General features: G+C 36.1%; 1 protein-coding gene across 1 annotated transcript; it reads right to left on the bottom strand.

The window, feature by feature from the left end:
• Positions 1 to 1,036: 1,036 nt before the first annotated feature.
• LOC122009779 (E3 ubiquitin-protein ligase RNFT1-like) lies at positions 1,037 to 13,926 on the bottom strand. Its single transcript, XM_042566068.1, has 8 exons — positions 13,086 to 13,926; positions 12,452 to 12,528; positions 11,526 to 11,694; positions 3,829 to 3,917; positions 2,846 to 3,010; positions 2,645 to 2,719; positions 1,644 to 1,747; positions 1,037 to 1,435 (listed from the first exon to the last, which is right to left on the bottom strand). The coding sequence occupies exons 1-8, from the start codon at positions 13,720 to 13,722 to the stop codon at positions 1,330 to 1,332; spliced, it is 1,422 nt and encodes a 473-aa protein (XP_042422002.1). The 5' UTR covers positions 13,723 to 13,926; the 3' UTR covers positions 1,037 to 1,329.
• Between the last annotated feature and the right edge of the window lie 1,227 nt (positions 13,927 to 15,153).

Genomic DNA, 15,153 nt, shown 5'->3' with positions numbered 1-15,153 from the left:
ACTTCCTATTTAAGGTAAGTTAGTTTTAGCTAAAATATTTACTCTCTAAGGCTTTAAAAATCTTTCTAAAACTAAAATTTTTACAATTCATCTATCTTTCTAAAGCTAAGTTTTTTATAGCTAAGTTTTGGCTCTTCAAACCTACTGAAAAGCTAAGGAAATTCTCTACTTCTCTGTTCTTATTTACTTTACCTTCTTCTTGTTGTTTCTTCTGATATATGATAAAGAGGGAGAATATAGAAAATTCAAATCTAAAAATCTATATAAAGAAAATTTAGGGGAGCTTTTATTAAGGGGAGCTCTGCACTTAAGGAGGAGGAGGAGGGGGGGGCTTTGCACTTAAGGGGGAGCTTTGTGCTTAAATTTATTTATGCTTGTACTGTTCAGTTATGCCAGTTACCTGGGCACCCCCGGGGCGCCTCTCCCAGCGAGAGCTGAATTGAACTTGTCCGAGTGCTCAGACCAGAAATATTATCAAAACGTGACATGGCAGTATCCGTTGCAAAGTGGATAAAATTGTATCCACATCCAGGCACCTGGAACCCTTCCAAGCACCCCGATTAGGACTATAAATACAACCCTGATCCCGAAGCTAAACAACACTGAAAAATACAAAGAAGAACACTTGTAAACGTTCTATCTTGAGTTTAGCTTCGTAATTCAGCTTTGACTGTTGTAAGAGGCTTCTTCGTCCGAAGAAGATTTTAGTAAACTTTTAACGTCTTGGATTAGTAATATTATAAACCAAGTAAAATTTCTGTACCTCATTTTTTTTAATTAGTTTTTAAATTCTTTCCATGCAAGTATTTATTTTATTAAAGTTGTAAAAATTCGAAAAGTTGATTTTGATTTTTAGGATAATTCATCTTTCTGTTGTCGACCTCCAGTGGACATAAAGGGGATAATTCATCTTCCTGTTGTCGACCTCCAGTGGACATAGACCAAATAGATAGGTCAAGCAAGTCGAGTGACACGGGCCTAATAAATGAATCAATCCAATTGACTTAGTCTAACTAGATGAGCTAAGAAGACCAAATAAGTTAAACTCACATATCCTTTCATATATTTATTTTCATCCACTGAAATACAAAAGAGTTGACAATCCTCTTATTTACATTTTGATAAATGCTGTAAATATTCTACAAGAACGAAAGCAAGGGAGAAATAACACGTATACGATAACATATCTCTTTCGGTGCACACTAGAAGGAATACCTGTGTTACAAAAATATGGTCATGAACCGCAGCGAGCGATCAGTAGAGTCTGGCAATAGCTTCCTGGGAGGGGACAAGTCTCCGATGCATTAGTGAATCCTGCCAATGCGGGAACTAGAACAACTGAACGAATAAGCCGGTTGAGCCATCTGCGAATGACCGGAGACCTGCTGCCTTGACCAATGCCCTGCACAATGGGCATGTTCGTTCTCTCTCGAACCTGACGAGGGAGGGAATGCATCCTTGTTAGTAGCTAATTAAGATACAGCATTTACAGGGAAGCCAGTTAGGAAACTAAATCAATATCAACTGATCCAATTCCAGTGGAATTTCAATTAGCAAAGTTATAGGCATCGAATTTGAATATAATATATAATGCTCTGGTGAATTCTATCGGCCAAACCAACTTTATATCAGAGAGAATTTACCACTCTGAGACGCAGTCCTCGCAGAAAATGTGCCTGCAGTGAAGTGAGATAGGAACATGCATTTTTTCTTGACATATGGCACAAAGATCACCAGCTGCAACAACCTGCAAAAATTCTACATGTGAGTATATAGAGAATTTTGTTTGTTTTTGGATTACAATGGAATTCATTCGTAGTGTTATTACAGTTAATAAGTCAAAATGCACAGGAATAGGGACAAATGGAAATTTCTCAGCATTGAGTGAACTTATCAAAAAATCAAATGAAATAGAAGGATTCAAAGAACAGAGACACACTGATTGGTTACAAGCCAAGGTGTACATCAGGTTTAAAGCACTAGATAGATCTGATAATTTCTGGCAGTTCAGTCTGGTTTCAGTATGTGAGCATAGATTTTCTTAATTAAATTCTAGATTGTGTATGGTTCTCATCCAGTTTCCTTTTCGATTTAATGAAACCAGATTGTTCAATGATTTATCATATTTTAATAGCCTCAAAAGGAACTGCTTAAAAATCATACTCCTGGTAAAGGAAATCAACTTCATTATTCTATTGGTGGCTATGTGCCAAACCAATTAATTACCAACAAGTTATTAATCAATGTCTCTATTCTGTACACGTGCAAATTCACTATAAATTTCTCCTTACATTTTTTTTCTTCCATTTCTCATTTTTCATTCCATTTACTTCTTGTTTCATTTTCATTCTCTGTTGCTCTCTACTCTGAACAAAATGTAACCCGACAACAAGTGACCAAGGCTTTACTACTAACACCGTGAACCAACATGGTAAAAGAGGCTAAGTTGTCGTCATCAAGTGTAGTTGTTCAGGTTAACTACAAGTATCTTATACTTCCATTGAGGTCTACGAGTAAAGGGACTAAGTATTCAAGAAAAGATCACATAAAACCAGGGGAAACTTGATCAAATATCTACAGGTACACATGCCAATCAGATTTAAATTATATTAGGTTTAATATAGTCGAAATATTGAGATTTTACCTGATCTGTTGTTGCATAAGAACCATAATATACTTTTCGTGATAGTGCTTTCAATGCAGCAAAAAATGATTGAATCTGGGAGAAGTAAAAAAAAATTGGCAATGTTTCCAAATGATACTGAATGGTGATTATTAGGCTTATGAAAAGTATCAAAATTTAGCAGAAGAGACACTAGTTCCTAAAAAAAGAAGAGTAACACACTTTCTCAATGACTGAAGTCAACTTGAAAGTAAGATATAGCCCTGTAGTGAGGGACGAGAACAGGCTCCCATATTCCTTGTTCAGGAAGAACCGGTACCAAACAGGCGTTGGTAAGAGAGCGCGGTATAGTAGCAGGAAGTATTCAACAAGCGTTAACAATTTCCCCTGAAAAGAAATAAATAAACAGTTAAAAATTAGCTTCACCAAAAGCTGCTGGGAATTCCGTAACTAAATACATTTACGTGGTTACTTAATCACTCAATACTGTGCTGAGCTTTAGCAGCTTCAAGCAATTACAAACTTGGATTGAATATTCATCCTAGCTTATTCTAAATATTCCTATATAAGCATAGAGAAAAAGATCATGCAAGAGGCAAGTAATAACGAGCCTTGGTCTACAGTCACATGCTGTGCCTATGGCTGTTGCAAGGACAAAATTCGCCTTCCCAACCAACACTTTATATGTTCAGATGATAAACAAATATAGAACTCATAGTTTCAGAATTGAAGTCACTAATGACACTTTCTAGAGATCCTTTTTGTAATGTTGGAGTGAATGCATTTGTATGCTTAAGAAAAATTGAAGAGAGGATATGAGTATCCAGTTGGAATTACGTTGAAGTCAATTAGCAATACATCTTTATTCAATTTCTTCTACAAGAAAATTTGAAGAGAGGATACGAGCATCCAGTTGGAATTATGTTGAAATCAATTAGCAATTCATCTTTATTCAATTTCTTCAGAAATTCACATTAAACGATTTAAAAATCCATAAGTGGAACAGTCCAACCCCACACTTCCAAGTTACAAAGCAGCTCAAAACTAAGCTCCATTTAAATAGTAACAGTTAATACCATTAATATTCTTCTAAAAATTATTTGTTACTTGTTATCATGGGATCTTATCCAGATATGTAAAACCTACTCGAAGATAAATTATTGACATGCTTTAAAGACAACTTGAGACAATACATGCTGGATTACCTGCTTTCGATAGTTATGTCCTCTACTATTTTTGTAGTAGATCAACAGCAAACACTTAAGAATCATGGCTGCTTGGCGGACCAAAATATCTGAAACATATGTAACAGGTCAAGATATGCTAGCACACCGGGTGTAATTTAAAGCAAAGATGCAAAATGTTAACTAGCCATTGGAGTTCTAAAAATTTAGCAAGAAATCAACAAAGGAATAAAAAATCTTGAAAAACATCAATGAATTTAATATCAAAAGGACATTCAAGAAAATTGATTGACAGTTCAATTTTTTCTAGTGAATGGATATATCCCTCTCTTTACATAAATTAGAAAATATCTCATGAAAGAAGAAAATTAAGACACTTGACAAAGGTGAGGAGAACACAACACTAAGAAAAACAATTGAGGAACTCTGATGATGTGATACCCTAGATTGATCTTCAAACGTTCACGGCTCACTCAAATTATTATTTCAGTTTTATTTTTCTGGAATTTGCATTTCAGTGTAGCACAGACATTTCCAAAAATATTTTTTTGGAAGTGTCGGACACAGACACAGACACGACACGGACACGACACGCAAATACACGTGTCGGACACGGCAAAACCATGTCATTGACTTTTTACAACTTTGACCAGTCAGATACGGCTAGGACACGGATGGGACACGTTTCCAAACACGTTTGGGCTCAATTGCAAAAAAAAATTAAAAATTGAGGGTAAAATTAAAAAATAATAAAATTATGAGGACTACTTATTCAAATGGAAAAAAAAAACCCTAAATTACTCTCCCTACTCCCGATTCTCTTTTGCCATCGCAACACGACCTTTCTTCATCGCGACTGTCGCCTACACCGTTGTCGCATGCGCTCTCCGCTGTTCGCCTGTGCTCTCCACTGTTCACTAGCGCTCTCCGCTGCTCACCAGCGCTCTCCGTCTCTCTCCATCACCTGCCGCTACTCGCAGAAGCCCTCCACTGCTCAACAGCAACCCGCCATTGCTCGCAGAAGTCCGCCGCTGCTCAGAAGCCGCCCACCGCTGCTCGCAGCAGCCCACCGCTGCTCGCAGCAGCCCGTCGCTGCTCGCAAAAGCCTAGTGCTGCTCGCAAAAGCCCGACGCTGCTCGCAAAAGCCCGCCATTGCTTCCCATTGCTGCCCTCTTTTTGGTAAGTTTACTTTTTTGTTTTCCCTTCTGAGATCACGAATTTATTTTTGCTTTTGGTAAGTTTCTGGTAAGTTTAACAATAGGCCCCCCTCCGCTGCTTCTTAATTGTTATTTTCAGCCTATTTTCCATGGAAAGTTTTCAAAATGAGAGTGCACAGGAGGATGTTGATGATTATTCTCCTTTGTGGAAATTTGTAACCAAGGTGGAAAAGACAAGAGGAAGAAATGTCACTTTGTCATGTAATATATGTAGTAAAGTGTGCAAAGGATCATATTCAAGAGTGAAAGCACACCTGTTAAAACAAAAAGGTGCTGGAATTGCAGGTTGTACGGCTGTTACAATGGATCAAATGAAGCGTATGCAACAACTTATTGATGATGCAGAATTGAGAAAGAAGAATTCTAAACAGAAAGAAGTTACGTTGCCTTCGTCTTTTGGATCATCAAATATGGCTTCAAAATCCTCATTTTGTTTTAGTGGTATTTTGCAAAATGATGATCCAACAAAGAAGAGGAAAGGACCACTTGGCCCGCTTGAAGAAACTTTTAACTTGAACGCCAGAGATAAGCTCCACTCTAAAATTGCAAGGTTGTTTTACACCGGGGGATTATCTTTCAATATTGCTAGGAATCCTCATTATGTTCGTGCTTTCAGTTTGACTACTCAACGAACAATTCCAGGTTATCTTCCACCTGGATACAATTTATTGAGAACTTCACTTCTTCAAAAAGAAAAAGCTCATATTGGAAAGCTTTTGGAGCCAACAAAAGCTGCTTGGAAACAAAAGGGAGTTAGTATTTGTAGTGATGGGTGGTCAGATGTGCAAAGAAGACCGCCAATTAATATCATGGTCGTGTGTAAAAGTGGTCCTATGTTTTTGAAGACGATAAATTGTGAAGGTGAGTACAAGGATAAAGCTTTCATCTCTAAGTTGCTCATTAATATCATAAATGAAGTGGGACATCAGAATGTTGTCCAAGTGGTCACCAATAATGCTCCTGTTTGCAAAGCTGTTGGGTTACTCGTTGAGGCAAAGTACCCACACATATTTTAGACTCCTTGCGTTGTGCACACATTGAATCTTGCTTTGAAGAATATTTGTGCACCGACTGACTCTCTACAAAACAAAGAAGCCTTTCAGAAATAGCAAATGATGCTTCAATGATCAAGAATTTTATCATGAATCACAATATGAGATTATCAATGTTCAACGATAACTCAAACTTGAAGATGCTATCACTTGCGGATACTCAATTTGCTTCCACAATCATTATGCTTAAAAGGTTCAGGCAAATCAAGAAATGTCTTGAAAACATGGTGCTTAGTGAAAGATGGGATTTGTACGAGGATGATGTAGTGAAGGCCAGATTAGTGAAGTACAAGATATTGGATGATCAATTTTGGGAAAAAAATTTGATTATATACTTGCTTTCACAAGTCCAATTTATGAGATGCTAAGGAAAGCAGACACTGATCAACCTTGTCTTCATTTAGTCTATGAGTGGTGGGATGAAATGATAGAAAAAATGAGAGTCGCTATCTCAAAGGGGCCTCATAGTGGAGATTCAAAGTTTTACGAGGTTGTTCATAATATTCTAGTGGAGTGATGGAATAAAAGCAATACACCTCTTCATTGTTTGGCGCATCCTTTGAATTCAAGGTAAAGCTCTAAAAAATTTTAACTTTCTAAATTTTAACAAATTAGAAATATTAGTTCATGAATGATGTTAAACTATCAATCTTTTTATGTAGGTACTATAGCCATGAGTGGCTCCAAGAATCCCCCAATCGTCTTCCTCCTCATAGGGACATCGAAGTTTTAAGGGAAAGGAAAAAGTGCATTAAAAGATATTACTCCAATTCATCCAAACGAAGAAGTGTTAATGAGGAGTTTGCCTCTTTTTCAGCTTCCATTGATGATTTTTCTGATAATGATTCAATGTGTGATCGAGGTTTGATGTCTCCAACTAAGTGGTGGGTTATCCATGGTACTTCTGTTGGAATGTATACTGAAAGCCTAAGCTTTGTAAACATTTATTATGAATAAAGAATCACATTTGGTCTAATTGTCTACATTTATTTGTAGTTGTTCATTTAATTTATATTGTAGATAACATAGTATGTGGTGTCACATACAGAAGATGATGTTATCAGTACCTTATAAATTATAAACAGTAGCTCACGACCAAAATGGAAAAGGAACAAACCATTAGAAGGTCGTAGTGTAATTAGGTATTAGTTTATCTTGACTATATAATTACACTAGTACACTCAGAGTGTATTGAGTAGGACCATTTGAGGTCGTTTCTTTTATACTGACTTTATAAAGGAACAAAGACCTCAGTTATTATGGAAGTGTGCTCTTAATCCTAATATAATAACAAGCACATATATTTGATATTTATTTCTTTAATTTATCAATGGGTGAGATTTAGTTCGTTGAATCAATAAACCCGATAAGTTGGAAATGGTATCACTTATAGTGTGTGTTGTTGATTATAGTAGAAAACGTGTCCTAGAGATACTAGGTTGATAATGTCCTCAAGAGGAGTTCATAAAGATTGTCGTGTTAAACCCCGCAGGTGGACTTAGTCCGATACGACAATAAGGTTGAGTGGTACTACTCTTGGACTTAGATATTAATTAAACGAGTTGTCGAACTCACTTAATTAGTGGACATTCGATATCTTAAACACAGGAGACTAACACACTCTAATAAGAAGGAGCCCAAAATGTAATTTGGGATCGTGCGGTAGTTGATGATAGTTCTCTAGTGGAATGAATTATCATTGATAAAATTAAGTTGTGTGTTGCGAACACGGATGCTTAATTTTATCGGAGACCAAAACCAATTCCTCCTCTCGGTCCCTATCGTAGCCTCTTATTTATAGAGTTCTATACCCACCTATACCCACCTTCTATACCCACTGTAAGGGGTCGGCCAAGCTAGCTTGGGAACCAAGCTAGGGCCGGCCTCCGGCCCTAGCTTGAACCCAAGCTAGTAGGGCCGGCCAAAATAAATTAAAAAGAAATTTAATTTTAATTTTTATTATAATGTGGAAGATATAATTTAAAGAGAATTAGAATTAAAATATCTCTCTTGTAAAAGATTTACAAAAGATTAAAGAAAGAGATTAGATCTCTTTCCTTATTTGTAGATTGGAGAGTTTTTTATTTTCTTTAAAATTATTCACATGTTAATAAAATTAAAATTATAGATATTTCCTTTTATTAACCATGAAGAGATTTTAAAGAGAAATTTTATTTTTAAAAATTTCCGGAAACAAATTAGGAAGTTTTAATTGTTGAAAACTTGTCCTCTTTGTTTTCCAACGATGTGGCTGGCCACTTGAAATTGATTTGGGAAATTTTATTTTATTTCTCTCAATTAAATCAAGTCAAGGAAATTAAGGAAAATTTATTGTAATTAAATTTCCTAATTTGCCTAGGCCAAGGAATATAAAAGAAGGGGTAGGGGTGCCTTCATGAGACACAACCTCTATTGTTTTCTCTCCCTTTTTCCTTGGTGTTGTGGCCGGCCATTACCCTCTCCCTCTCTTCCTCTTGTGGTGGCCGAATACTTCATCTCTCTTGGAGTTCTTGTGGTGGCCGGATACTACTGGAGAAGAAGAAGAAGGAGAGAAAGTTAGCATCTCTTGGAGCTTGGTTAGTATTTTGATTTTCTTCTTTGGTAAAGTTCTTCCTTTGTGGCCGAACCTTGCTTGGAGGAGAAGAAGGTGGTTGGTGGTTTCTCATCTTGGTAGATCGTTGCCCACACAACGTCCGAGGTTAGAAGAGGAATACGGTAGAAGATCAAGAGGTTTTTCTACAAGGTATAATTAGTAATTTTTATTTCCGCATCATGCTAGTTATTTATGGAAATAATACCAAATACAAGAGGCTTATGATCTAGTATTTCGAATATGTTTTCGATGTTGTGTTCTTTTGTTTTCTTTCTTTTCCTTGTGATTTGATTGTTCTCTTTGGTTAACCTAAAGTTATTTTAGGAAATTAAATATTAGCTTTCTATTAAAGGTTTTGTCTAGTCGGTGGTGGTTGCTCCCATATCCAAAAAGGCCATGTGCCTCGCCACGTCAGTACTGGGAACCTTTTATGGAAATTAGTATTTAATGGAATTAATAACTTAAGGAGACTTGGGTCGAACGTGTTAAGTTCCGCAGGAGATCCAAGTTAAAACCTAAAAGAACAAATAGATTAAGTTTTGGATCAAACGTGTTAAGTTCCGCAGGCGATCCAAAATTTAATTTAAAAGAACACATGGTAGCTAGGAAAAAGGTTCAGACCTTTGTACAAAATTTTTGTACAGTGGAACCTCTAGGTTTTCCGAGTAGCAACCAACAGCTTCTACACCAACTCTTTAAAGTTTAGCCTTAAAGCTACTTGCTTCTTCTTCTTCTTGTGAGAGAAATTGGAGCACCTACAATTTCATACACTCATTGAAGAGGAACAAGATAACACCACAAAGAGCGGAAGATTTGGTATATGTTCACTATAATCTTCGTCTTTTATCTAGGAGGAGTCCACATTATAATGAAGGAGAAAGTAAGATGTGGAATGTTAGAGTAGATGGATTTGATTCCATGGACATGGAGGGTGCTGCTATCCTTGAAATTGCCAATTTGTCTCTTGATGAACCTGAATTGGAGTCAGTCTTATTTACTGACGAAGGCGATGTTGGTGATGAGACTGATACGGATGTTTGATTTTTTTTACTTGTTTATTTAAGATGTATTTGATGTGCTGCATTTTGTTATGTTTACTTTTTGTTTGTAATGGATATTATGGTTGATGTAATATGAACATGATTTTCTATTCTAGGATTTTTAATTTTTAATACGATATATATATATATATAATATTTTTTTTATTTTTTAATAATCGTCGTATCCTAGCCATATCGTGTCTTATATTTTTAAAATTTTCGTATTGTTGTATCCGTGTCGTATCTGATACGATACCCGTATCTGTATCCATGCAACATAGTTGCATTTTAAGCACTCCTACATTTTGACATCAATTGGATTCTTTTTTCCTATTTTCAAGTTGGCCCTCATTTTTTAAGGGTGGGCCACTAAGCCTCAACTTCAAAGTAGGTTTGGGCACATTTGGGTGTTGCATACCATGGTGTCAATACTAAGAAATGGAGAGAAGGGGCGTGACATGGAGAGGAGGGCACAACTTCACATCAGAAATTCAATCTCCACCTAACCCTCTGTTTGGATGGAGTGAGGGAAGGTTCATTAACGGAAGGGGAAGGGAGGGGAAAGAAGGGGGAGTGAGGGAAAGTAAAGTATTTAACTTCTCCTTGTTTGGGAGGGATGGAAGGTTCATTAACGTAACATGTGTTACTTTGTTTGGGAGGAAAGGAAGAGGAATGAAGGTTAAATAGATAAAGTTACAAAAATACCCTTATTTTTTAAATTAGAAAATTTTCATAATATTAATATTTATTTTATAAATATAAATTAGATATTTTTAATAATAAAATTAATTTTTTATATTATCATTTAAATTAGCTTTTTTTAATAAAAAATAAATTTTTTATACTATTCATAACAAAACAATGAATTATCGATAATCAAGTAATTAAATGAGAAATAATGAAAATAATGATTTTAAAAATCTTAAATAAAAAAATTTGAAAGATAACGCTGATAACGAGAATTTCTATTTTTTTAAAACTTATTAAATTTTGATGAAAAAATTTAAAAAAAATAGTAGATATCCTCTTAAATTTTTAGGACAAAAATAATTTCTCCCTTCAATTCAGTTAGGAGACGTGTCGGATCCCCTCCTCTAATAATCTGGTAGCAAGCGAGCTGTGAAGAAGACGAGGAAATTGAACTCCGATGATATAGTAAAATTAGAAATTGAAATATTTCTTAAACTATTAAGAACAAGGATAAAATTGGAATAAAAAATATTTTGTTTTCCCTTCCCCTTCCTTACACTCCAATTCGGGGTGTAAGAAAATCTCTCTTTCCATGGGTAACGAAGGTTAAAACTTACCCTTTCTTACCTTTCCTTCCCTTTCCTCACTTCTTCCCAAACGAGGTTCAAAATTTCCCTTCCCCTTATTTCCCCTTCCTTCTCCTTCCCTCACCTCCTCCCAAACAGACCATAAAAGGTTTGAATGAAAACCTTAACCTTGATCTAACCTGCGAAGATACAGTGACACCAAATTGAGAGGAAAAATATTGTAGTGTTCATTAAGAGAGGACAATCATACTGTATATTTAAGGCTCAAACATAATATTGAATAACTAAATAACCCATGTGCAACTAAAGTATAACTGAATAACTATTAACCATAACAACTTTAACAAAAATAAATGTAAAACTGAAATAGATTTGCATGAACTAAAGGAAACTATAAAGCAGAAGCAATGTTAACGCAAATGGAAAGTCGAACATTTGATCAGATTTGACAGTAAATTAGTATGTAGTATGCAAAAAAAAAAAATAGAGTTTCATGGAAATTGTAACATTAAGAAGATAGAAATCAGTGTTGCAGATACCATTGACCATAATGATAAATATGGCATGCCAAAATGGTGGTATTTCTTTGGGGGGCAGCATTATCAGTGGGTATAGAAGATCATCATTTCTGTACTGCCAATAGACTCCAAACACATGAATCATGAAGACTAAGGTCATCCCAACAAGCACAGATATTTTTCTCTCACCCTGCACAGACCAAAATCAGAAGGTCTAGTTCATTCCAGAAATTTAGGTTTTATTCTTCACTGGAAAAATCTAGATATCAACAATGCACTCAAAGTGATTTTTTTTATCAAAATGTTTTTATTATCTCACTAAATTTCATGAAATTCTAAGATAAAAAAAATGTAACCTTTTGCTTGATTTAATCCTGAGCCATTTTGGAAGCAAGACAAAATATAAGTTCATATAAACTACAAAATATTGCATTATCACTTACACATAACTTCAAAAGGATATGTATGTCGGTTGTGTGAATACTTCTCCAAAATGGCCATCTTGGGAGGTGTATGTAACTTACATCACATGTAATTGAGTATTTACTGGAGTCAAAATTAAACTAGTAGTCAGTTGTATATGTGGTGTGTGGTGCCTTCTCAATTAGGATAACCTGCATTATGTCTTTTATTACTGGAAAAATCGACCATTAAGTGTGAGCTCACTGAAAAAAAAGTTGCACAAAACTTTTAGCCTATATCCAACATTTAATTTCTCCTTTAGTTAGGCCAACAAATTATGTAAGAACCTTCATAATTCATTTGGCCATTTGTATTTCAAATTTACTGGAGGCATCCAAACATTCCAAATTGCCGATTATAGGTCTAGAAACGAGGCTCAGGTAAATACACATTTTTTTATGGACAATATTATCTAACAACAATTTTCATATATCCAGAGTAGGTTGCACATTGAAAGAGATAAAATGTGGATTAGGGATACAGACCTTTAAAGCAGTCTGTTTCCTCAGAATATCATTAGACTTGAACATCACTGCAGCAATCCAAATAGTTACGAAGAATCCTGTCAGGTTGCACAAAATATCACAAAGGGGAAATTATATAAAATATAATCTTTTATCCATGCTGAAAAACACGAATAGTTTATTTCAATGAAGTTTATTATATTAGGAGTAGATATAAAGGTAAGATACCAGACTACAGCATGTAAATATTGGATTCAAACTCCAATAGAAGACCGTCTCCAAGTGAGCAGATGACTTGCCCAAATAATATCATTTAAAAGAATGAAAATTTGATAAGCATGATAATATCATCTTGTGTACCCAAAATTTTAGCATGTGATTTTCCCAAACTTATCATCTGAAGGAATTACCCAGACAAAAGAAAAGAGAATGACAGAAATTTCTATCACTCCTAATGTACCCAAAGAAACCTCTAGCAGCCAATTAATAATGTCACATAATCAATAACAGCATGACATTTCTTTGATAAGTTGTTTCAAATTTTAGAAGATAGCACATAAGCTTAAGAAATGGATAAGGCTCAATCACATATTGTACTCATGGACATCACAATGAATGGGGGGAAAATGAACAGTTGATACCCATATAGTCACACCTTGCAAATGCTGTCTGATGAAAACCACCAAAAGCAACAAGGAGAATGGCAGTATCTGTTCGGTCCACCTTGCTATTTGCTGTATATCATATCTCTGGTGCACCGAGTCTCCACTACTTCCTCCTGTGGCGTTTGCCGCTTCGTCCGCGCTGCTACCAGCTGTGGTCACCGACGCCGTCGATGAAGATGCTGACGACGCCGACTCACCAACCTCATCGCCACTCCGTTCATCTCCTACTTGACTCCTCGACAAAGAAGAAATCGATTCACTGGGAGCACCTGGACCACCGGAATCGCCATCTCTCCCAGTCCCCGCGCTCGCCCCCGCCCGCAGACTCTCCTGATCTCCCACGCCAATAATTCGAATCGCCACCTCACCTTCGCTACCACTAGAAACCACGGACTCCCCGATCATACGGCCAGAACCACGGCCCCTCAACGCCGACGACATCAAGCTCGCCTCCTCCCTGTGATTCGCCGCGGCCCGTAAAACCCCCAAGTGCTCCAACGCATCGGAAAGCCGCGCACGGATGAAACTCGACGGAGCAAGCTGCATATGGTACCTTCTCGACGACCTTCTACTGGGAGAAGCAGACCGGCTCCGTTGGGGGCCTAGTCCTCCGCCGGACGACTCCATCAACGGCGACCAAATTGTAGAAGAAAAACCTCAAAAAAAATCCTCACAGAATTTCGATGGACGAGTATGATGGGTGCCGAGAGGGTTGCGGAGAAACCCTAAACGATCTCAATCGAGCACGGAGGAGGAACACGATGGCAGATCTTTCAAGCGTTGATCGATTAAGAACCGGTCTCGGTTTCCCATCAGCCCAAGGTTTCTCTTTCTTAGACACGACATTTCGTGGACCAAAGACGCGACTTAAGGTACGAAAATGACTGGTGTTTTTATTAGACCAGATCAAAAACTAAGCGCATTTCGTTACAGTTGTGAATAAGTATTATAAAAACTCATTAAAATATGATAAATTGTTAGATGTAAATTTTGTAAGACGTTTATAAAATAAAAAAACTTTTAAAAAAAAATGTTTAAACCTTATAGAGGTGAGGTGAGGTTTAAAGTTTATAATTCATATCTCTAACGTAAACTTTTTAAAAGGGGTGTAAAATTTAAAAAGCTTTAAAAAAAAATTAATGAGTGTGAAGGTAAACTTTAGAATTTTTTTTGTTTAAGAGTGGATTTGATGTTTTAAACTTATTTTTTCTCTTGGAATGGAACTAATAATCATTGAGAAATAATAACCATCCGTTGCTATATTTATATTAGTATATTTATTTTATTTTATCTTTTAAATTTTCATGATTTATAGATGATGAATTTCTTTTTTTTTTCATTCAAACTACAACTATCCATTTCTTATTATTGATCATCCAAACTACTCATTTGTCCTGCCATTCTAATCATCTATTATACAATCCTCCCAATGTCAAACGACAACAATCTAACTAGAAATAATACGATCTGTCAATTCTTGCGTTATGAACTAACGGATGATGCTGATGAAAGATTTATGCTAATGCTTATGTAACAACACCAAAATGTTGATGGAAGTAGATATGAGTTATTTAACGGGCGGAACACATACGAGAACATATTTAGATCGGGAGAGTGAAGTCAGGCACGCTCGTCTTTTCAATGATTACTTCTCTGATCAACCAGTTTATACTGATGAAATGTTTTGGCGAGATTTTGAATGCAAAGAGAGATATTTTTGGGCATTGTCGAAAAATTACAAAATCATTCAGAGTATCTTTAATGGAGAATCGATGCAACGGGAAGGATGAGCTTGTTGCCACTTCAAAAATGCACAACAGCTCTCCGTCAATTAGTATATGGAGCCCCTGCCGACCAATCCGATGAATATCTAAGGTTTGCGAAAACCACTGCTATCGACTGTTTGATCAACTTCTACAAATGTGTATATGAAGTATTTGAAGGTCAATACTTGAGAAAACCAACTGCAGCTGACACCTAACATTTATTTGAAATGCATGAGTGAAGGTATAGTTTCCCTGGCATGTTAGATAGTTTTAATTGTATGTATTGGGAATG

Source organism: Zingiber officinale, chromosome 8A (assembly GCF_018446385.1).
Source record: "Zingiber officinale cultivar Zhangliang chromosome 8A, Zo_v1.1, whole genome shotgun sequence".
Classification (NCBI taxonomy): Eukaryota; Viridiplantae; Streptophyta; class Magnoliopsida; order Zingiberales; family Zingiberaceae; genus Zingiber; species Zingiber officinale.
Note: the sequence above shows the minus strand (reverse complement) of the source record. Positions and strands in the feature narration are given on the sequence as shown.